The sequence below is a fragment of the Meriones unguiculatus genome, chromosome 6 (assembly GCF_030254825.1).
Source record: "Meriones unguiculatus strain TT.TT164.6M chromosome 6, Bangor_MerUng_6.1, whole genome shotgun sequence".
In the NCBI taxonomy this organism is placed as follows: Eukaryota; Metazoa; Chordata; class Mammalia; order Rodentia; family Muridae; genus Meriones; species Meriones unguiculatus.
In genome coordinates, this window is record NC_083354.1 from 32,560,299 (window position 1) to 32,583,930 (window position 23,632).

Consider the following 23,632-nt stretch of genomic DNA (forward strand, 5'->3'; position numbering starts at 1 on the left):
CCACTGACCACTTGTGAGGTCTCTGCTGTCATCTTTCCATCTGTGCTAACCTCTGCACACAGGTACAGCGATGTCGTTTTAATTTGTGTTTACCATGAGGGGGGCAAAGGCCATTTACTCTGTTGAGGGGACAGCTGGGGCGCTGGAGAGACGACTCCTCTCTCTCCATGTTACAGGTGCTTGCTGTCTTGTGAAGAACCTGAGTTTTGGTTCCTAGAACCCATGCCAGGCAGCTCCCGACCGCCTGTGACTTCAGCTCCGGTCTGGAGCCTTCTTTTGGCTCATACAGGCATGAAAACAGTCACATGCATAATTAAAAATACAATTACATATGCGTGAAAATGCCACAGAGACTCGTTGCTTTGTGTGAGAATCCGAAGCACTAAAATGAAAAGTGACAGGGAAGAGTGGCAGGACCCTGGGGTTTGCTCTCAGCTTCAGGCCCCCGGAACGTCTCACGGTCCCTGCTGGCCGGGGAGGAGCACCCCAGTGTGGCTATCTCAAGCTCAAAACGCCCCGGAACACACGCGTCTGGGCGGTGGCTGTTCAAGGACGTATGTGTGGGGTCAGTTAGGATGAAGTCAGCGTCCTTGACCCCACACGTGACATTCCCTCCGCCAGCTGCGGCCGCAGAGGTGGGGAAACGGCGGAGAAGTTACCACCAGGAGCTCGGTACCGTTTGCGGCACCTGCAGAGGCACCGCACCCCACTTCTTCCTGGATCCCTCAAGTGGAGACAGTAGTTCAAATATCTTCACAGTCCATTCTTCAACCTCACACAGATACACAAAACAGGAACTGAAAACTCACACACAAGACAGGACAAAAACGACCCATCTTGACTGAAAAACACCCACTCCAGCAGAAGGCAGCCTCTGCTACAGCCTCCTGGGAAATAAGCCATCCCATTCAACCGTGAAAAGCAGCTGTTGAGGTTACCGGAACCCTGATGCTCTTTCTGCCACTCTTGGACCCAGATGAGACCCGAGTGTCCTGAAACAGAACCACACGGCAGGAGGCGGACAGTGGAGACGTCGGCTCCTCTCTGCGCTCCTGGCTAGAACGCCAGGGTTGCCGTCCTTTAGGAGGAGACTGGGTGCAGAGCAAGCTGAGTGCGGGACTGGCACCCGGCTCTGCTGATTCCTATTCCCTCAGGAGGGAGGCGTTGCGGAGCCGTGAAGTCTCAGACGAGCCAAGAAAAGCTCAGCAGCGCATGTGCGGCGGGAGGAGAGCCACTGCGGCTCACTTGAAGCCTGCACGTTTGAGGAAACTCGATTTTGACATGTATGTCCTTTTCTCACCTTTCTTGCTTTGCATGTTCGAGATGCGTAGGTTCGGAGCCCTCGCCAGTGTGGTCCAATCGTGGGCTTCGTCAGCCGAACCTCAGGCTCAGCTTTCATCGGGCCTCATCACAAACATCAGGAGGACGAGGGGCGCAGTGGGTCTGGAGGAGCGCTTTGGGTGGGTCTCTTCTGTGTAACTCCCAGGTAAAGAAAATCTCAGGAGCGGCCAGGTTTGACCCAAACAAACACCAATACATGGGCAACCAAGTCAGACCCAACCCCACCCCCTGACGTCCCGGACCACAGGTCACTTTGCTTCTGTGCATTTCAGCATTTTTGCATCTAAAGTGGCCGTCAGGCAGCCTCTGCCGGCGTTTTACACATTTTTATGACTTTTAGTAATTATTTAATTTTAGTTATTAAATGTTTATTTCTATTCATGCACTAGCACCTGTGGGTGCAGTACCCACAGAGGCCAGCAGGGGGCGACAGATCTCCTGGACCCCAAGTTACAGGTTGGTGAGGGCAGCTTGACATGGGTGCTGGGAACTGAGCTGAGATCCTCTGCGAGAGCGTCAAACACGCACTCATACGTCACACACAGACCTGAAAGATCGCAATTCTGTGGACTGTGTCACATTAGGCCAAAGATTTGAGAAATATCAAGAAAGCAGAGCCAGCGTTTATATCAAGAAAGCAGAGCCAGCGTTTAGGGCTGGGCTCTCCCACGCAGGGCACAAACAACAGCCCCGAAGATGTACGTTACTGCCTCGTCGGGAAGCAGGTTCCAGGGCTGTGCAGGACAAAAGTGGAAAGAGCTGTTTTCTTCTGTGGACTTCTGCTCAGATGTAAATCCCAGCAAAGGCTGCTCACTGCTAACGCTTTACTTGAAAAACAAGCAGGAACCCGGCGGAGAGCGCAGGTCCAGGCTGTGCCTCGTCCTGCCCTCTGCCGTCACCTGGGCAGCACTGGGCACCCAGGCGCCGTGCTGGCACCCAGGCGTGCCCACAGAGCCTGGCCCACTGTCCAGGTGTGCAGATGCTGCTCTCGGACACCCCTGGGACCCCGAGGTCACCCCCAGGACGCTTCCTTCAGGACGGAAGCTGTGCACACCTGCTTCCCAACGCCACCTCCCGAGGGGAGCTGGTCACAGGCGTGCGTGCGTGGTGGGGGATGTCCGCGCTTGTTTTCTTCTGGCATTCTCTGTGAAGCAGGACCTCAGGCTCTGCCGGGAAAGACTGGCTCCATCTGCACACGCCAAAAATATCTCCCGAGAGCAGCTCTGCGCACAGAGAGATGCTCGGTGTTCACACCAGGGCTGAAAGCTCTGACCAGGGCCGAACCAACACCTGTCGCTTCTAACAGCTGCAGACTCTCTGGGCTCTGATGGCGATGACATTGATAATGAGGACTGCACGTGTGCATGCGTGCGCGTGTGCGCAGGGCAAAGGACAGCTTTCCGCCTTTAGATGGGCCCCAGGGAGCGAACTCGGCTCATCAGGCTTGCACGGCAGGTGCTTTGAGCCAGCTGGCTAGCTTGCCAGCCCTTTCTGAGCTCTTTAGAAAACAAGTTCTCTGAAGAACAGCACCCTTGCAAATGCAGCCAGCACGCCTGGGGAGACAGCCCAGCTCTTCTGTCTGAGGCCAGGAAGGCCCCTCCCTTCCCCATCTCCCCGTCTGTAAAGGGTGAATTAACCACTGGGAACAGCACTCAGTGCGGCGCCGGCTCTCAAGGTTACTGTCATTACGAAGAAGTCACGATTCCCACAAGCAGCCTTTTTCTTGGCTGAGGGTGGGGGAGGGCTTCGTTTCCAGTCACAGCCCGGGCCCTCGAGAAGCCGGGAGCCTCCATGGTAACAGAGGAGCCTCTTCTCCTCCCCGGGTTCTCGGCAGAGTCATGGATACTAAAAACGAGCTGATCAGGAAGGTAAGGAGTGGGAGCAGGCTGGGTGGGGTGTTTGCTTCATCCAACGGTAAACAGGGGCCTTGCCAAGCTGCAGGAGTTCTGCCAAGCTGTGGCTCAGAATACCCACAAGATTTCTGATAGCTTTTAACCCGCAAAGAAAAGTTCATCTTTTCAGAATACGGCTGCCTCTGCCCAGTGTCACACTCTTGCCGGTCTTTTAGCTTTGCAGAATGGAGACTGAGGATGGGGGAGGTGGTGTGCCCAGCTGTCCCCAGAAAAGCTCACCAGGGCTGGACTGGTATCCCTTGGAGAAGACCTCGGCTGGAGGAATTCTGGACTGGGCACTCCCCCACCCAGAGCTGTCAGAGACCTTTACAAATAATCTCCATTTCTTTTCTGTTTGTTTGGTTTTTGTTTTGATTTTTTTTGAGACAGGGTTTCTCTGTGTAGCCCTGGCTGTCCTGGACTTGCTTTGTAGACCAGGCTGGCCTTGAACTCATAGGGATCCCCCTACCTCTGCCTACCTGAGTGCTGGGATCACAGGCGTGCCCACTGCACCCAGCTAGATCTCCATTTCTTCCATCATTCATCTGAAGGTTTTCAAAGGCCAGGGCCCCCGGTCACGTGGGAATCTTCCTGGCTCCTAGTGACCCACAGCCTGAGCCGAGAAGACTGGCCTGGAGTCCTCTGACCTCACTGGCATCCCAGGGAAGACCGGGTGAGTCAGGGACTCTGTGCAAGGTATTCAAGATCATAAGAAAAGAAAAGTCACCCCAAATGTGCTGAAGTTTCTTGAAGACAGTCCTGAGTGTCTTAGCGTCATATGTCAATATGATGTGCTCATCAGTGCATGACCCAGAGCCCCTCCCGAGGTCCAAACCAAAGTGGAGAGGAATGCTCGTGGGACATTCCTGGAGGCGCATGCCACAAGGCGTGACTGTTCTCAAGCCCTTCACCTTGAAATAGACTGACTGACAGGCTCTTACATGTTCACACGAAAGAGACTCACAGCCTCTCACATGTTCACATGAAATAGACTCACAGGCTCTCACATGTTCACACGAAATAGACTCACAGGCTCTCACATGTTTGCAAGCATCTTGACCTAAAGTTAGGTCTGTAATTTTAAAGAAGACAGATCTATTGACAATTATTTTGAGTAACACAAGGCAACTCTTCACACACAATCTGTCGCCGAGGCCATTATAGGGCGGCCACCCCTGGCCGACAGCCTCTTCCCTTGGCACTAATACGCAGAAGCGTCTTGATAATGAGCACATTCCTGACAAAGTTTTAAAATCTCATGTCCCTGTTTCACCTGTTTGTGCTGAGGTAGTTTCTTGCGTCACTGAGTCTCGTGACCACCTACGCTGGGTGGCTGACAAATGCCTGTAATTCCAGCTCCGAGGGCCCGAGCGGCCTGTCACAGCGAACGCGGCTCAGGCAGGACTTGCCTCTCTCCATCCTCTCTGTCTTGCTAACTGGGGTAGATGACATTCCTAACGCTAGCCACCAAAGGCCTATTCCCTCCTCCAGGGCTGACTACAAGGTCCGGCAGTCAGAAGTCCCCTTTGGCTCACCTAGTTAACACGCATGATTAAACCAACAAACTCATCGTGGACTTCCCCCTCCCTTATAAACTGCCCCTGCCCACGGGCTGGGTCTGTCTCCTCTCTGTCAGGAGGTAGTTCTGTGTGTCCCCCTTGGGCAAATGTCTGTCCCCTTCCTCCAGTCCCTTCCCCTTTTCACTTCTCCCTCCTCCTCTATCTTCTGGCTTTGTCTCCTATCCCCACCCTTTGTCCTCTGGGGGCAGACAAACCTCTTTGTTTTCAGAACTTGGTCTTGGTGTGCTGTGAGCGGATTCCCTCCCTCATGGGCGCCAAGCGACCCAAGGCTATCTCTGGACACAGGCACTGAACAAAAGTGTTTCCCCTTTTACACTCCCAGACACAACCTGCACACACAGCTCTAAAAACTTCACAGTGATTATGTTCATCTAGGGCTTTGTACATTTCCAGAGCCTCAGAGACAGGCACCCTCGCCTGCCTGTGCCCCTGGGGACACAGGGTCCCGGGGATTCAGGTGTCCGCGTGCAGTTCCATGTGAATGAAGCTAAGGGATGCTGGGGAAATGATGGCCCCTGGAACAATTCTTTAGAATACATTAAATGCTCTGTTGTAATTTTCTCACATCCTCGGTTGTGTAACAGTTCCCTCCATGATTAAAACCTTTCACCTTGGAGGGAAGCGCGTGGAGGCGAGACACTCCACGTGAAGGGAAGCTCATTCAGGCTGGAAGGAAACAGCTCACAACAGCTCCAGGAAGTAACTGGAACCGACCAGACTCATTGCGCGCCTCCTTCTGCAGGAGTAAAGCTGCTCAGAGTCGCTGGGCAAAGCAGAGACAGATACCTGGAAGAGGCTCCCACCTACCGAGGCTCCCGAAAGGCGGCTCTCCAACCTGCAGAGGCGCCATCGGGCTGTGAGTGTGAGTGTGCTTCAGGGGCCTGCGGGCTGTGTGAGTGAGTGCTCCAGGGGAACTGCGGGCTGTGAGTGTGAGTGAGTGCCCCAGGGGAACTGCGGGCTGTGAGTGTGAGTGTGAGTGTGCTCCAGGGGCCTGCGGGCTGTGAGTGTGCTCCAGGGGCCTGCGGGCTGTGAGTGTGAGTGTGCTCCGGGGGCCTGCGGGCTGTGAGTGTGAGTGAGTGCCCCAGGGGAACTGCGGGCTGTGAGTGTGAGTGTGAGTGTGAGTGTGCTCCAGGGGAACTGCGGGCTGTGAGTGTGCGTGTGCTCCAGGGGCCTGCGGGCTGAGTGCTCCCGGCTCCCAGCTTGCGTCATCCCCCTGAGCTGTGGTTATGGGTGGTCGTGAGCCACCCCGGGGGGGTGGGAACCTCTGCCATGTCCTCTGCGAGAGCAGTGGGACCTCCAGCTCTCAGCATCTCTCCGGCCCTTTGAACACCATGTTTCCTTGTTTATAGCTTTAAGGTGACATCAGGATTTCTGAACAGCACACGGGAAAACAGCACAATTCTCCTGTGGCTGTTTTAATTACTTTTGGGGTGGTGGAGGCCATTTTTACATGGAGCTTGGGGAACCGAGTACGAAGCCACCCTTAGCTCAGAGCTCAGCCGTGGCCACTGTCCCTGACGCCCATCTTCAGCTGAGAGGGGTGCAGAGTACGTCGGGCTCCTCCTCAGCTTGAGTTGGAGGCCAAGGAGTCACGCAGCTGTTAGTCACATGGTGGCTCGGCAGCTCCTGGAGCAACTCCTGACACGGATCCCACCCTGAGAGGTACGTCCTCAGGCAGGGCAGTGGGTGTTCCTGGAGCCTCTGACAGGGCTCTCACGCACAGCTGAGTGTGAGAGCCTCGGTGGCGTGGCGGGGAGCCTGTGTGGAGTTGAGCCAGGGCTCCCCCCCAACCCCCTGCCCCGCTGCCGTCAGCTCCCGGACACACTTGTCTGGGGATTTCTTATCTCAGCCCAGCATTCCCAGTGACACAGGCGACTTGAGGTATGTACCATCTCCTCTCTGCACTCTACAGTGAACTGACACACTCATGTCTCTGAGGCCATATCTGTCTGTCTGTCTCTGTCCTTCCTTCTGTCTGAACTTCCACAGAAGGCTCTGCTCACTTACGATCTCACCAAAAGTGCTCAAAGCCGCCTTTCACATAAATAGACCATTCATATCGGAGTGGGCTGGTGGTTTTTCTGCGTCTGTCTTAGTGAGGGGCTTCTTGCAAAACTGTGTGTTACTTCAAGCACAAATGGTTATTTTTAAAGTCTTATTTTTAATGACTTCATGTCTGTAAGGTACTTGAAGTCAGAATTCACACAGAGAGGTCACAGAATGGTGGCTGCCAGTGGCTGGGGAAGGAAGGGGACAGGAAGTGATTGTGTAACGTGGGCCGAGGGCACCAGGGGTGATGACAGGCTCTGTAGGAGGACGACCCGACCTGTGTTGTGAATCCACTCAGCACCCCCGCGCTGCACACTCAGTGAAGGCGCCAGAGGCAGCTCCGCCCTGTGCAGACGTTAGAGTTTATAGTGAGCAGATTTGGCTGAGCCACACGTTCGTCCCTAAAATGTGCAAAGCAGTGGTGGTCTCCCACCCACCATCGGCTGGCAGGGACCCTGGCTACCACACAGAGAACGCTCTGCTGTGCTGTGTTCAGACAGGATGGAGCAGGAGGCGACCAAAGGCCCGACAGGCCGTGCTTCGTGTTTTAAAAACACTCAGAGGGTGGAGACAGGCTTACCCAGACACCGGTAGCAGCGTTTAAACACCAGCAGCCTTCCAGGTGCACACGGTGGGACCACACGCCGCCCTGCCACTGTTAACAAGCCGGGCAGTGCCCACTACGGGGCCTTACAAACCACAGGCTGAAATGTTAATGAAGAGCCAGCGCTGCACTTTCTGACAACCGTACCTAGGCCTCCTCCTTCCTGTTTACTGCCCAGAGAATCACTGCTGAGGGGCCGAGGCTGGGAGCTCTGTCCTTTCTGCTTACCGCCTTAAAGCTGAACCCACCACTGCATTCCCTCTAAGAGCACCCATCGCTGTGGGAGGATGGAAGACGGAGCACAGCATTTTGGACAGAGCCGCTATCCGGCTTTCAGGGCCAGACAACCTTTGCTGGAACAACAGTGTGCACACTGCATCCTCAGTAATCGCTCCGGTTTCAGCCTCACACACCCATGTCCAGCTGTCTCTAAATGCTCGTAGGGATTTTAAGGAAAACATTTAAAACCCCCAAATATTTAATTCTCCTAAAGCAAAACATTCCTCTTCTGTGTGTGTTGGAGGTGGGCCTCAGAGGTTGACTTCTTCGGTCGCTGTCCATTTTGGGTTTTGTGGCCTAAAGTTTCTGAGGTAGACTAGGATGATCAGCCAGTGAGTTCCAGGTATCCCCCTGTCTCTGCCTCCCTACTTCTGGAATTCTGGATGCACACCACTATGTCCGACTTTTAACACAGGCTCTAGGAACCCAGCACGTCCTCCTCTGGCTCCATAACATTTTCTTTTGTGCCTTCAATATAAAATGAGATGGTTTCAAATGAGACAGCAGAACTTTGGTCAGCTGGTGTGGAAAGTTATTTATCACGGGGGGGGGCAGAAAAAGTACATGTGATTCTGCAAGAAAGTGTAACATGACCTAAAGACAGCAATGTGTGCAGGCTCAGAGCGAAGTCTTAATCCTAGAGAATAGCCAGAGACCAAAGGGAAACTGCAAGAAAAGATGCTTGGAGCTGAGTCTGCAGGTGCAGGGAGCCGTGTGTGCAGGTGCAGGGAGCCGTGTGTGCAGGTGCAGGGAGCAGAGTGTGCAGGTGCAGGGAGCAGAGTGTGCAGGTGCAGGGAGCTGTGTGTGCAGGTGCAGGGAGGGAGCTGTGTGTGCAGGTGCAGGGAGGGAGCTGTGTGTGCAGGTGCAGGGAGCCGTGTGTGCAGGTGCAGGGAGCAGAGTGTGCAGGTGCAGGGAGCTGTGTCGGGAGCTGTGTGTGCAGGTGCAGGGAGCAGAGTGTGCAGGTGCAGGGAGCAGAGTGTGCAGGTGCAGGGAGCTGTGTCGGGAGCTGTGTGTGCAGGTGCAGGGAGGGAGCCGTGTGTGCAGATGCAGGGAGCAGAGTGTGCAGGTGCAGGGAGGGAGCCGTGTGTGCAGGTGCAGGGAGGGAGCTGTGTGTGCAGGTGCAGGGAGGGAGCCGTGTGTGCAGGTGCAGGGAGGGAGCTGTGTGTGCAGGTGCAGGGAGGGAGCTGTGTGTGCAGGTGCAGGGAGCCGTGTGTGCAGGTGCAGGGAGGGAGCTGTGTGTGCAGGTGCAGGGAGCTGTGTGTGCAGGTGCAGGGAGGGAGCTGTGTGTGCAGGTGCAGGGAGGGAGCTGTGTGTGCAGGTACAGGGAGCTGTGTGTGCAGGTGCAGGGAGCTGTGTGTGCAGGTGCAGGGAGCCGTGTGTGCAGGTGCAGGGAGGGAGCTGTGTGTGCAGGTACAGGGAGCCGTGTGTGCAGGTGCAGGGAGCTGTGTGTGCAGGTGCAGGGAGGGAGCTGTGTGTGCAGGTGCAGGGAGGGAGCCGTGTGTGCAGGTACAGGGAGCTGTGTGTGCAGGTGCAGGGAGCCGTGTGTGCAGGTGCAGGGAGGGAGCCGTGTGTGCAGGGAGGGAGCCGTGTGTGCAGGTGCAGGGAGCCGTGTGTGCAGGTGCAGGGAGGGAGCCGTGTGTGCAGGGAGGGAGCCGTGTGTGCAGGTGCAGGGAGCTGTGTGTGCAGGTGCAGGGAGGGAGCCGTGTGTGCAGGTGCAGGGAGGGAGCTGTGTGTGCAGGTGCAGGGAGGGAGCTGTGTGTGCAGGTGCAGGGAGCTATGTCTGAAGGTGCAGGGAGGGAGCCGTGTGTGCAGGTGCAGGGAGCTGTCTACAGGTGCAGGGAGGGAGCCGTGTGTGCAGGTGCAGGGAGGGAGCCGTGTGTGCAGGTGCAGGGAGCTGTCTACAGGTGCAGGGAGGGAGCTGTGTGTGCAGGTGCAGGGAGGGAGCCGTGTGTGCAGGTGCAGGGAGCTATGTCTGAAGGTGCAGGGAGGGAGCCGTGTGTGCAGGTGCAGGGAGCTGTCTACAGGTGCAGGGAGGGAGCCGTGTGTGCAGGTGCAGGGAGCTGTGTCTACAGGTGCAGGGAGGGAGCCATGTGTCTGCAGGTACAGGGAGCCGTGTGTGCAGGTGCAGGGAGCTGTCTACAGGTGCAAACAAACAAAATGAGAGAAAACCCCCAGATCTTTGAAATCATGAAAATGGGCTAATAAATTGTGATGCAGCAACACAGCAGACTTTACAGGGTGGCAAGACTGTGGCTACCGCAGAGGCATGGGCAACTTGTCTAGATTGCTAAGCCCGAAAACCCCAGGGGTTCTCCCTTCTCTGCTCACCTCCAGTGCTGACAGACAGACTGCATCATGCTTGGTCTATGTCTGTCTGTCTGTCTATCCATCCATATTCACAGCTACTCTATAGGTTACTGTAGATGCACCAACGTGCCCAGATTCTTATATTGGTGCTGGGTTCTAAACTCAGGTCCTCAGACTTGCACGGCTCGCACCTTGATGCCTGTGCCAGCTCCCCAGCCCCTGACCTTGAACTTCTGATCCTCCCGTCTCCTCCTCCTGGGTGTCGGCAGCACGGATGTGCGCACTGCCACAGCCAGCTTTTTGTATGAACTAACATAGCTGGGTGGTTGTGCTTATTTTATGTGAGAAGAACGACGCAATGCGCAGTGTCGTACATGCAAAGAAGTTCAGCAGCGCTTTGCAGCCTCCCGCACACCAGAGCCGAAATGCAGAGCCATGCACTATTAATTAATGTAAAGCGATGATACTCATACTTCATATCCTCAGTCTCTGGGACTCAGGCCCTCCATCAGAGACCCCAATTTACCTGAGCCCTCCACTTGGTGGCATCTTTAACTGCTCCGGATCTGTGCTGGGAAATAAGCTGATTTTACAAACATTGAGTTATTTTTACAGTGCTAAATAAGGAGACCGCAGAAACGGAGGAAATGGCTTCCTGCTTAGAGGCGCCCACGCTACCTTAACATTTCATTAGGAAAATACCTCCTCAGAGACCTCACAATGGAGGTGCCAGAGCAGCAGCACCAGATAACCGCAGCTGAGACTGCTGAGTGGTTTCCGTCCTTTTCTGTTACAGACGCTGAGTCGCTATTGCTTTCTCCCAAGTCTAAAACACAGAGTCACCAGTCTAGAACCGGTAGTTAGGTCAGGCTTCGATTCCAGACCGAGCTTATGCAAAGCACGTGGACTTAACACACAGAAAGGATCTCAAGGGGCCACCAAGCCACGCCCTTCCTTCTGGAAGTCTTTCATCTCAGAGTGGAGCACCATCCCCAGGGCAGAGCACCATCCCCAGGGCAGAGCACCATCCCCAGGGCAGAGCACCATCCCCAGTGCAGAGCACCAGCCTCAGGGCAGAGCACCAACCTCAGGGTGGAGCACCAGCCTCAGGGCGGAACACCATTCCAGTGGGTGCAGAGCACTTCTCCCCATGCTGAGCAGCCTCCCCTGGGAACTGAGGCCAGGTCCTCTGGAAGAACGCTCTTACCTGCAGAGACAACCCTCCACCCTGACTTCTCGGTGCCTGGCCTTGCGCTCGCTCACCGAGACACAGAACGCCCATCCCAGACCGAGCTGTGGAGACCAGGCTGCTCCCTGCCCTCAGCGACTCCACAGTGTAGAACAGTGGGTGCTCAGCCTGTGCTGTGCTCCGGGAGACTCGCTTTACAAGCTTTGAAGCTGTTTGATGGTCGGAGGATCACACTCCTGAATGGGCACGAGTGCAAAGCACCATCTGCCCAGTACCCCAGCACTGACCAAGGGGACTTGGAACAGGAAATGGGCCACAGGTGGGCATGGACACATCAGTCATCAGGAGAGCCAGGCCTAAGAACTCACTGGACACATGAAAGTCTCCCTCACCTGGACCCTACAAAGCGGTGGAACCCGACGAGCGCTGCCCGTCACCAGGTCCCTCACCTGTCACTGTGCATCAAGGACGAAGGAGGAGAAGCCTCCATGCTCCAGGGCGTCAGCTCATCTGTTCCTCTTGCGGCTGCAGCCCACTCTAGCTGCTGTCCTCTTGCTCACCCGTCCTGACCTGGTGTCCATCCATCCATCTGCTCATTTGTGTGGCCGGTCCTGTCTTTTGCTTTACCTCATTACTCCCGCTCAGCTATGACCCTTCACCCCATAGCAGCAGCCAAAGCATGTCGCCTGGGGCCTCCACACGATTGCTCCTCTCACCTCCCTTCCCCTCCCCAGACTCTCCTGTACTCCTAATCGCTGCCCAGGTTTTTGGAAGATTCTTGCCTCTTAACCCTTTGCAGCCATTCTGTAAGCTACATATATATATACATGATAGATAGTTAGAAGATAGACACATAGATAGATAAGATAGATAGATGATAGGTAGATAAGATAGATAGATAGATAGATGATTGATAGATAGATGATAGGTAGATGATAGATACATAGATTATAGATAGATAGTTGATAGAACAATAGATGATAGATAGATGGATGATAGGTGACAGATGATATTAGATGGATGATAGGTAGATGATAGATAAGATAGCTAGATGATAGGTAGATAAGATAGATAGATAGATAGATAGATAGATAGATAGATAGATAGGTAGATAGGTAGATAGATAGATAGATGATAGGTTATGATAGATTTGCAGTGTGTGATGTGTGTAAGATGTGATCTGAGAGTTGGTCTGAGTAACTAAGATTGGAATGAGAGCCTTGTTTCCTTCAACTGAGGACCCAAGCAGAGCAGACAGCTGGTGAATCACTGTCGCTGAGACTCCCTCTCAGTGTTAGTGGCTACTTCCTGACCTTGTGGAAAGCCAGCCATGTTGGCCTGTGTTTCTGACACAGCAGGTCATGCTCTCAGCAGTCAGTTGCAATGGGTCTTCCCTTTGTCCCAGTCCTCTCCCCATCTCCTGAGTCCCCATGTGGAAATGACAGGACACAGCTATGCAGAGCTCAGGGCCCGGGGCACCCACGCCTGGACACTGGCAGACACGCCTGGACACCGCTATCCACCGTAGCTGGCGACTCAGAGCTGTCTGGTTCTTTGCTAGACAGAGCCCCTCCTTGGAGACCCTACTCACACACTCAGCCTCTAGCCCCAAGCACTAGCTCTCCAGGAAACACTAGGATTTCATGTATTACAGAGCACATGGGCCACACTCAGCAGGAGGAGGATGGGGAGGAAAGGCCAGACAGGAAGGCCGGCTTCCTGGGTGTGCACTGAGGCAGAGCCATCCTGCTCCGGTCACTGTCACCAGGAGCGACAGCGAACCATGGAGGCGACAGAATCAGCGGAGACATAAGACACCAGCTGTCACACTCTCCTCTTCCCAAATACTCAGCGCCGTCACTATGAACTCAAACGTGTCATTCCGTTCGCAGGCGGCAGCCTCCCAGCACCTCCTTGCACAGGCTGACTGCATTTTACCCTGGAAAAGCCTGCTTTCGTTATTTTGGGCCCCTGTGAAGAGTTCTCTAACCCCTCCTGACAGCCGGCCTATGCTCAGCATCCCACGGTCGAAAGAGAAGCCGATCAGGGCCCGCTGGTAGCTGCACGCATGTAGTCGTGTGTCGCTTCACGTCCTCCTGCCTCTGAGTTATTAGGAACAGCCAAGTCACTCACATCTTCAGCACACAGCGCAGTTTCTCTGAACCCAGGACACTTACGACAGAGTAAAAGGAGGACCAGGGGAGGAGCTGGGGGGGGGGGGCAGAGCACGGGGAAGCACGTTCTCTGCAGCAGCCTGGCCCTGCGGGCACGGACCCACTCACCTGGCTTGCTGGCAGACACAGCAAAGCCAGAGCTTCTCCCGCTTCTGGTAGGAGCAGCAGCTCTTGCAGACGCTGAACTGGCACTCCCCGCAGCGGCGCCTGGCGTTGACCAGGAAGGTGAAGGGCGAGCAGCAGCGCATGCAGCAGCGCTCCACAAACTTCCGGTGCTTCGAGAGGATGCTGCACCGACTGTGCTCCTCCGCCAGCCTCTGCTTCAGCTCACTGCAAGCCAGAAAGAGGGGGAAGGTGAGGCAGAGGGAACGTCAGCCCGGGGCACCGGCCTGCCTCCTGCCCGTGCCCGCTCCTCGTAGCGCCTTCCTGTGGAAGAACAGTAACACAGAGAGACTGTGCGTGCATGCGTTTGTCTGTGCGCGTCTGTGTGAGTGTGTGTGCTGAATGTGCACGAGGAGGCCAGAGGCCCATCTTGGGCGTCTTCTCTCCCCACGGCGCAGGGGCAGTCATGGAAGAGGCGGAGACTGACTCTAAGACAGGGACAAGCAGCATCTTCACGAGCGGAGTGCTGTCCTCGCAGACCCACACAGCGGCCTGCACAAGGTCAGGGCAGGCAGCGCTCCAGTGCGGAGGGGAAGGGCCAGGGACAGTTGGTGGCTTCTGTGGAAGCGTGTGGCCCTGGTAGGCCAGCCACGCCCCAGTGGACAGCCCCACACTGCAAGCAGATGGGCACAGGTGGGCTGGGTGGGTTGCTAATCTTTTAAGAGAGGATATGAAATTGGAGGAAGAGTGAGGGATGTTGCCATGGACCCGGGAGGAGGTAAGAGGAACAGCTGGGCTGAATGTGACCAAAATACATTACATAATTTTCTCAGACATTAATGAGACATTCTGAAAGGCGCTCTGCTGTCTTACTCCACTGCTTCTCACCACTGTTTTTTGTTTGTTTAGTTTTTTGTGGGTTTTTTTTTTTTTTGTGTGTGTGTGTGTTGTTTTTGTTTTTTTGGTCTCTTACTGAACCTGGTGCTCGTCGATTGGTTAAACTGCCTGGCTAATGAGCTCTGGGTATCCTCCTGCATCCTGGTCCCAGTCCCGGGGTTACAGACACTCACTACCACATCCAAGTGTGATGCTGGCTCTGGAGGCCTGAATGCATGCCCTCGTTCTCATGCGGCAGGCCCTCCCCTACCGCGCCAACTTCCCTGTCTCCAGAGAAACCAGTCCCTGACCTTTTGCCCACAGAGGTGCCCTGAACGGTGGGTTTACTCTGTTTAGCTTGGGCATCATGGGAGCCCACGCACGCACGTCTGCTTCAGACAGCGCATGGAGGGGTAAACGACCACTGAAAATAGCAGTCTAAAGTCTTTCACTTCACTGATGCCTCCTTAGAGGGGCAGAAGACGGAGTCTGTTAAAACATTAATCCTCACCACAGCCCCGCTGGGAACCTGAGGCGTTCCCGGCCCTGCCTCACAGCGTCGCAGACTGCACGGCCAGGGGTTTGAAAAGCTTCCAAACCCACAGGCACCCGTAAGGACCCTCCGGCAGATCTGGTGACGTGGAGCTGGCTAAGGAGCCCCTGGTCACAGAGCACTCGGCTGGCCACGAGAGCATGAAATCTGACAGCGTGTGCGCCCCATGAGGCCAGCGAAAGCGTTAGGAGGAGCCCCAGACACCTGAGTGGCACCGTGACAGCAGTCCCACAGGGACAGGGGTTCTGTTTAATTCTGTTACGGTCCCACAATGCTCCTTCGGCACCATGCCCCGTCTGTGTCCTGGGCGCTCTGAGACGAGCAGGGCCATGGGAATTCCTCGGGTCGCCACAACCAGCCACGCACCTATGGCCTCGCTGGCCCAAGCACAAGCACCCAAGTGTGTTGAGTCCACTTTGGTATTAAACTTCATTTTGAGGAGACTTCTTTTGGAAAGGGTGTAAATGTTGTGTCTCAGCCATAGTCAACCCCAACTCCCTCCTTCCAGCCCCCCAACGGCCGCCGGCTGAAGAGCTTCACCGCTTTCAGAGCTTTTATAGCCCACCAGGCCCAGTTAGCACTGCGCATGTGTGCATGGCTGTGCGGCCATCGGCTGGGCATGGGCAGCCTCCCCATGGCCAGGCCCATCAACTGGGCGAGGACATCCTCCCCACGGCCAGGCCCCCCTCAGCAGCCAGCAGGGCGTCAGCTCCTTAGATGCAAACAGGGTCTGCAGAGGTCCTCCCGCTCCACGCTGGAAGCTCTAACTTTCTTGCTCTTGTGGAGGTCTGGTGTGGGCAAGCAGGGAGGGTGTGAAGTCATGTGTGTAACCGCTGTGTCTTGCCTGAAGGCCAGCAGGGCACAGCCCTCCACACCTTGCCCCTCTTCTGCAGTATGCACACCAAACACCACCGCATGACCGCACGAGCACAGGTGTGTACGTCAGCTGACAGGAACTAAGGTGTGCCTACTTTTTGGCTATTATGGTTAATTGTGTCGGGAATGTTTGTATTCACGTTCCCTGTGGACTCGAATCTCACCCTCAGGGAAGGGAAGGTCAGCTTGGCTATGCACTGGAAGCCAGGATGGGGGGAGGGGCTGTGGTTACACTGAAGCCAGGCCCAGGGCCACTGTGGTTATGGAGGGGAAGGGGCTGAGCCTGGCCCTAAAACACCCATCAAAAACACTCGATTCTTCCTGGTCCCCTGTGTGGTTTCGTGTCAGACTTACTCCTCTTTTTACTTATTTCAGTACAAAAGACGTCAGAATTTCCCCAGTGATTCTATGCTTCACTCTCACACTAGCACACACAGACAGCAGGTTCCACATGAAGCCTGGCTCTGCACAATACATCACCACCACCCCAGAGCTGGTCCACACCTGAGTTACGAGGCAGCTGTGGAAATAGGTGTTTGCCCTGGACCGTCCCCCGCTGTGGGATCATTGGCCCAGCTCTGACCCTGAGCCAGAGCAACGACAAACCTTCCCCTCCCAAGAGGACCGGCATCCATCACTGCAGGTGCCAGGAAACAGAGCAGAAGTGTCTGGAGCTCCCTGGGCTACCTGCTCGTTTCACGAGTAAATAAAAGAGAAAGACAATGTTGTCTGAATGAAGGCAGAGGCGGGAGACAGGCAGGCCCTGGCCAAAGCCGGCCCGGGAAGTGGCAACTGGAGCAGAAACGGTGAGCTGGGCCCAGCTGAGGACACGCAGGGCCCCGGCTGCGAACACACGGAGCGAGCTCCGGAAGCCAGAGGTTGGGGTCTGCCCAGATCTCACTGATAGGGTCCCACAGATGGAGAGCAAGCCAGAGCCAGCACAGGGGAGCCCACGGTGAGGTGAGACAGAGAAGACAGTCGGTGTTGACCTCCGGCCCTCACAGGCACAGGTGCACACCTATGTATACTGTGCACTCACATGCGCGGTTTCTCGTTTGAAGTTCACACGAATCTCGTTTCCCCGTGTGTGTGTGTGTGTGTGTGTGTGTGTGTGTGTGTGTGTGTGTGAGCGGCCCTTCCCAGCCTTGTTCTCTTGACCTCTGCTCCGGGGCTGATGAAAGGCTCGGGGGCCATTTAGAAAGGAAGGGGCGCCCACTGGCAAAAGACACAGAACAGTTACTCCCGTCACTAACAGAGGACGGAAAGGAAGACTTCATATCAACCATCCACATTTTAGTCTAAATTAAGATGCAAATTGACTGTTTTTTTGTTTTTTTTTTTTTTTTTTTGAGAGCTCACAAGATGCGGCTGCATCAGACATGCCTGGCGCAACAGGAATTCCCCTGAGGAAGTCAGCTGCTTGTGCAACATTTGCTCACACTCAAAGAAAAATAAAGAAAAAAATAAAAAATTATTTCTCTTATAGTCTTGTTCCCCCCCCCCCAAGAAATACCTGATTCAATAGATTTTGGAAAAAGTTCCTTAAGTCTCTTTGTCAGTAAAATCTCTAATCTCTACTGAAGTCAAGGCTCCAAATTGAAAAAGGAAAAGAAGATAAACTGCACAGGACAGACAGCCATGAAGTCCGGCCCCCTGCAGTCGCAGGCTCACGTGGGAACTGCAGAGCCTACAGTTTTCGGAATGGCTGACCTCCTCCTCCCTGGGGGCCACAGAGGGGCCGCCTTCGCCCGCTTGCCTGGAAAGGAAGTGGAGCCACAGAGGAGGCACACAGACAGCCTGCTGCGCAACACGGAAAGAGCACCTGGGAGTGAAAAGTGCACCAGCCTGAAGCGCTGTGATTAGGTTCTATCTTAAAATCTGATGAAAGCGCATTCTGAGTCCAAAACTAAATTTACCCATTACTTTAACATCCATACTGAGTAAATAGGTTCATAGCTTGTTAAAGTGTCTATCTGTGAGGCTTACAAGTGGATGCTACATAATTTATGTGGCTCTCTATGAAACAAACATCCACAGAGCTGCCGCCTCAGGCCATATCCTACGCATGGAGCAGTTCAGAGGCAGAGAAGGCAGGACCTCGAGGGGAGGCATGGTGGAGCTCTTCCCTGGAGGGCTGACGAGGGAAGCTGAGGCGCGCCAGACACATCCAGAAACCCTGCATTACACAGATACAGGCATAGACACAGACACACACACACAGAGCCACCAGTTTCAATAACGACTTTAAGTTTACGTTGGTAGACTCTGACTTAAACCAGCTGCTCCCCATAACGCGGTGGCATCACCACACCTACCAGAGAAGCAGAAGCAAGGCCTGCGGGAGACGGGAGAAGGCCTGCATGTGAGCCGGCTAGCCTGGGGTACACACGGTGAGGAAGAGAGCCTTCTCAAACAGGGTGGAAGATGTGGTCACCACCAGAGGTGGTCCTGTGACCTCTGCATACATGCCAAAACACGCTTATCCACACACATGAACACGGACACGGGGGCAGGGGGGCATGCACACGGGTTTTAAATGTTTCTGGCTGATGTTTGCTCAGAGGCCACTAGAGGGAGCCTTAAACCTGGGAAGCGGAAGGTGTCTTCTGGGCAAAGGGAATGTGCTGCTTTCTGTGGGGCTGAAATGAGCAGAGCACCCCGAATAACAAGATACACAGAGACCCCGTCTTCTGTCATTTCCTCAGTCTCAGATTCTGCCCAACATCATGGTAACAATTAATTCTCCCAGCCCTCGGGGGTCCCTGTGTTCAAGGCCTCCCCAGACCTTTCCCTCAGCCTCAGGTCAGTCTTCTATGTATCGAGCTACGGCAGGGGAATAGTCAGAGGCCCGAAGAGTGGACCCTGGGTGGGGGTTCCATGCATGTGCATTATTCTAAGAGTGGTCAGAAAGGGGGCATGCCACCCCCAGTGCAGGCTGAGGAGCTGCTGGCCCCTGAGGCGGGGCGGGGCAGAGTTTTCTTTAGTGAGGAGGCTTCCTTGTGGTGTTAGGGAAATAAACACAGGGCCAGGGCATGGGCGAAATAAGCAGAGGACAGTGGAAGGCCGTGAGTGACCAGGAATAAACGCTATATTGATGAGCGAGCAGCCATGTCCCCCTGCAGAGCCTCAGAGCACGGCAGTTCTGAGCCGGACGTCAGGGCCAAGCTGGGGTTCAGTGGCTGAGCCTGGCCCACACACGAATGTGAGCAGCACTCACTGGGCTCTGTGGGCTCTAGAGACTGTGAGGAGACAGAGAAGGGGAGACAGAATCAGGAGAAGGCTCGGGGAACTCCTTAGAGGAGTCGAGAGAGGTCATGGGGTGGCTGTTATGTAATGCAGCTATCTAGAATTATCCAAAAGTAAAGAGGCTGAAGATCAGGGGTCGGGGAGCTGGGGTACAAAGGGAGAGAGGGCAAAGGAGGAGGAGGCATGCAGAGACTCGGACTCAGCCCGCCTTGGCTTTACCCTGGTCTCAGCAGGAGCCCAGGGCCAGGTGTAGCCATGGAACCAGATCTGCATTAGGAAGCAGGAACAGGCACTTGGAACAGCTCGGGTGACAGAGGGCTTATACAGCATGAATGAGGCCCTGGGTTCAGTCCCTGACACCACACAAGCCAGGTGTCATCCTAGCACTCTGGAAGCGGAGGCAGGAGGATCACAAGTTCTAAGTCAACTTAGAACTTAGCTAGACATGGAGTTCGAGGCTCTCCTGAGATACACGGTATCCTACCTCAAAACAGAACAGAAGAGGGCAGTCTCCCGTGTACCGGCACCTACCAGTCTTGTCTATAGGAAGTCGCCGCAGAGGGTGCCCTCATCTGTGTCTTACTAGACGTGGGCTCAGGCAGACTTCACCACTAGCTAGTGCCAGACACTGGGACATGGGTACCCTGTGTGGCTGGGGAAGCTGGGTGTGGCCTCGAGGCAGCTAAGATCCAGGGAGGAGGATGCTGTCCAGAGAGGATGCTGAGGTGTACCAGGTTAGACCAGAAACCTCGGCCTTTTCTACTTCTAACGGCCAAGAAGGTGAGGAGGGAAACAGAGAGAATGAGAGGGAAAGAAGAAGAAGAGAGAGACAAAGAGACAGTGAAAGAGGGAAACAGAGTAGAGAGAGAGATGGGGAGGGAGAGAATGAGCAGTTATTGGTACTGTTCTCATATAGAGAGAGAGCATGAGAGACCAGGAGAGAGTGCCGAATGTCCTGCACAGGTGCTGGCAGAGCTGAGGAACTGAACCACACCGAGCTAAGATGCAGTCCAGGCTCAGCAGGTCAAATATGAGAGGCCTCAATTTCAGGTTTATGTTCAAATGTGGTATTTGGTTATGGTTTAAGCCTCACTGAAAGTATAATTTTCAAAAGGATTTCTGCAGAAATATGTTCCTATGATGGCTGTGGATTTGAAATACTTCTGATCTTTGGTTAAACATATCATACCGTTTTGTGTGACGATAAATTCTTTTCTTTCTGGGATAGGTCGGGCGCAATATAAGGCTGGAGGCTTCTGGAAACGCAGCGGTAGATCTGGGAGTTTGCCTTGTGCGTAAGCCCAGGGAGGGGGCGTGTCTGCCTGGGCATTAATGTTTACCATCTCCTCAGAGCCTGGAAAATGCTTTCAAGATTCTGCTTTCAGGGCTGGAGAGCTGGCTCAGTGGTTGAGGGTACTGGCTGCCCCTGTGGAGGACTTGGCTTGATTCCCGGCACCCCCAGAGTGGCTCACTCTGCCTATAATCCAGTTCCGGGGGGAACCGACAGCCCTCCTGTGTTCCGCAAGCACGGCCCACGTTTGGTGCACCTACATCACGCAGATGAAACACTCACACAGAAAAGTTTAAAAGAAAGATTCTACCTACAGGGACGCTGAGGGTTGTGTTATGAGTGACACAACAACAGAAAATGGGCACAGAATAGTCGTGTTAAAAGACAGTTTTTGGTAAGGTCGGTAAAGACACTCGCAACACACCCTGGAGACCGCAGACTGACACAATGGTGGAAGGAGATCTGGCTCCACAAAAGTTGCCTTGTGACCTCTACACATGTGTGTGGCACACCTGCACCCCCTACCATGTATACACACACACATACACACACACACACACACACACACACACGATAATAAACAAAACTATTGAAAAGACACGTCTTCCTCAGAACACTGGCAACAGCTCTACCTCAAGACCCAGCTAAACCACTCCTGGGCATATACATAAAAGATGCTCCACCATACAACAATGACACTTACTCTGTTAGGTTCAGAGCGGCTCTATTCCTAATAGCCAGAAACTGGAAACAACCCAGACATCCCTGTATACATACTGAAAAATGTATACAGAAATTGTGGCACATTTATACAATGGAATACTACTCAGCTATTAAAAACAAGGAAATCGTGCTCGCTTCGGCACCACATATACTAAAAACAAGGAAATCATGAAGTTTGCAGGCAAATGGTGGGACCTAGAAAAGATCATCCTGAGTGAGGTAACCCACAGCCAGAAAGATATGCATGGTATATACTCACGAGTGGATATCAGCCATATTGTATAGGATAATCATACTAAAATCCACAGACCTAAAGAAGCTAAACAACAAGGAGGACACTAGGGAGGATGCTTAATTCTCATTCAGAAGGGCAAATAGAACAGACACTGAACATGGCTGAAGAGAGGGAACAGGACAGGAGCCTTCCATAGATGTCCTCTGAATGACTCCACCCAGCCGGGGAGCGAAGCAGATGCTGAGACTCACAGCCAAACTTTGGGCAGAGCACAGGGAGGTCTTATGGAAGCGTGGGGGACAGAAGGACCCAGAAGGGACAAGAATTCCACAAGGAGATCAACAAAGCCAACAAATCTGTGCCCAGAAAGGCCTGCAGAGACTGATGCACCAACCAAAGACCATGGAGATAACCTAGAACCCCTGCACAGAAGTAGCCCATGGCAGCTTTTTATGGGTCCATATGGGCCCCCTAAGGGGAGCAGGGGCTGTTTCCGACATAGACTCGGTTGTCTGCTCTTTGATCACTTCCCCCTGGCAGGGTGAATTTACCAGGCCACAGAGGAAGAGGATGCAGGCAGTCCTGATGAGACCTGATAGTCTGTGGACAGTTGCTAAGGGAGGAGGGCTCCCCCTTTCTGAGGACTAGGGAAGGGAGATAAGGGAAAAGAGGGAGGGAGGGCAGGACTGGGAGTAGACGAAGAAGGGGGGCTACAGTTGAGATGTAAGTGAATAAATTATAAAAACTAAACTTAAATAAAAATACTTTAAAGATTAACAATATTATTACTTAGTTTTTCCTCCCCGGTATTTTATGATGTTGAAATTACTAGATTTGTCTTGAAAATATTTTGTGTAGTTCCCCGGAGTCTTGGCAGGCCCTCTCTGCCTCAGCAGTGTCGGCAGGTTGGGATTAACACAGTCAAGGCTGTGGGCCTCTGTGAATAGGACCCCGTGGTGGCTTTTAAGTGGTTCATTTAGCAATTTGCCTTGCTAATGAAAGTAGCAATTCCATTTGCAAAATGTCAGCCTTGCCAGGGAGCCAGCCTCTGAGCTCCTGCCTGTGGCTGCCAGCACACACAGGCACTGCTGTAGGCGGGGCCTGGGAGAGGAGGGGATCCCAACCTGCAGGCTCCTGGAACCACTGTGGCCAAGCTTCCCGGGAGATGCTTACCCAGCAGCGTCTCTCCTCCTCCGAGTGAGCCTGTACAAGCCGGCTCAAACACTGTCCTCGCTGCCATTCTGCTTGACCCGCGGCCCATCATGTGCTATTCCCAGGACCAAGAAGATCTGCATGCTGCTCTCACAGATGGGGGAACTGAGGCACTTCACGGTTTATATCACGTGGAGTGAGTTCACGTCTGTGCGGAGGGGTCCGGGCCCATGTCTATTTCCCCCGCTCCCACTGTGCACCAGAGGCCTCCTTCACAGCCGGCACATAGTGGGCCCTCACAAACACAGCTGCTACGTTCTGACTGCCGAGGCATGGGTCTTGTATGTCCTTACACCTGGGAGAATTTGTCCTTTGTCAAACAAGCACTCTCTTTAGGAGCCTGGCGGCGTCTGAGAGCCAGTGGGCTCCCGACGGCATAAATGCTTCAGAGCATCTCCGGAGAAGGACCGTGATCCTCAGCAGAGGGCCTCCCCGCCCCAGCCACGTCAGTAATGAGCCGTGGCCTCCAGAGCACAGGGCCACAGAGGCAGCTGCGGAGCTAAGAACCAGACATCAGCCATTTTCTCTCAATCCAAAGTCCCTCTCAGATGACTATGGCTGGGTCAAATGACAAACTGTCGGGCACAATGATTCTTTGAACCTTTTTAAAAGATTAATTTATTTGTATTTCACGCTTATGGCTGTTTTGCCTGAATTTATGTTTGTACACCATGTTCTTTAAGTCAGAAGAGGAAGTCAGATCCGCTGGAACTAGAGCTGGACAGCTCCGAACCGCCACATGGGTGCTGAATCAAACTGCGAGCGCAGCCGGGGCGCGTGACCACTGAGCCAGCTCTCCAGCCCCCAGCTGTCCTTAAAGCTTTGTTTATTTATTTGTATGTATGTGTATGTATGTGTATATGCATGTGTGTATGCATGCATGTGTATGCATGTGTGCATTATGTGTCTGTGTGTGCAGGTGTGCATGTATGCGCGTGTGTATGTATGCATGTATGTGTGTCTAGATGCATGTGTACATGCACGCAGGTAGCACCCATGAGGGCCAGCGGAGCACAGCTCTTCTGGACCTGGAGCTACAGGCAGCTCTGAGCCACCCATCATGGGGCTGGGAATCAAGTCCGTGTCTTCTAGAAGGGCCCTTA

At 54.0% G+C, this 23,632-nt stretch overlaps 1 protein-coding gene and 1 long non-coding RNA gene across 3 annotated transcripts in view; both read right to left on the reverse strand.

The window, feature by feature from the left end:
* Myrip (myosin VIIA and Rab interacting protein) overlaps positions 1-23,632 on the reverse strand; it is a 115,457-nt gene that overhangs the window by 43,024 nt on the left and 48,801 nt on the right. Inside the window, exon 3 of one of the 2 annotated variants that reach the window (XM_060385052.1) lies at positions 13,524-13,745. The exons of the other annotated variant lie outside the window; for it this stretch is intronic. Coding sequence (XP_060241035.1) covers positions 13,524-13,745 — 222 coding nt within the window. The remainder of the gene's footprint in view (positions 1-13,523; positions 13,746-23,632) is intronic. 2 annotated transcript variants of the gene reach the window in all.
* LOC132654627 (uncharacterized) lies at positions 6,955-13,511 on the reverse strand. The gene is made up of 2 exons (XR_009592276.1): positions 10,579-13,511; positions 6,955-8,213 (listed from the first exon to the last, which is right to left on the reverse strand). It is a non-coding gene; the product is annotated as an uncharacterized LOC132654627 (long non-coding RNA).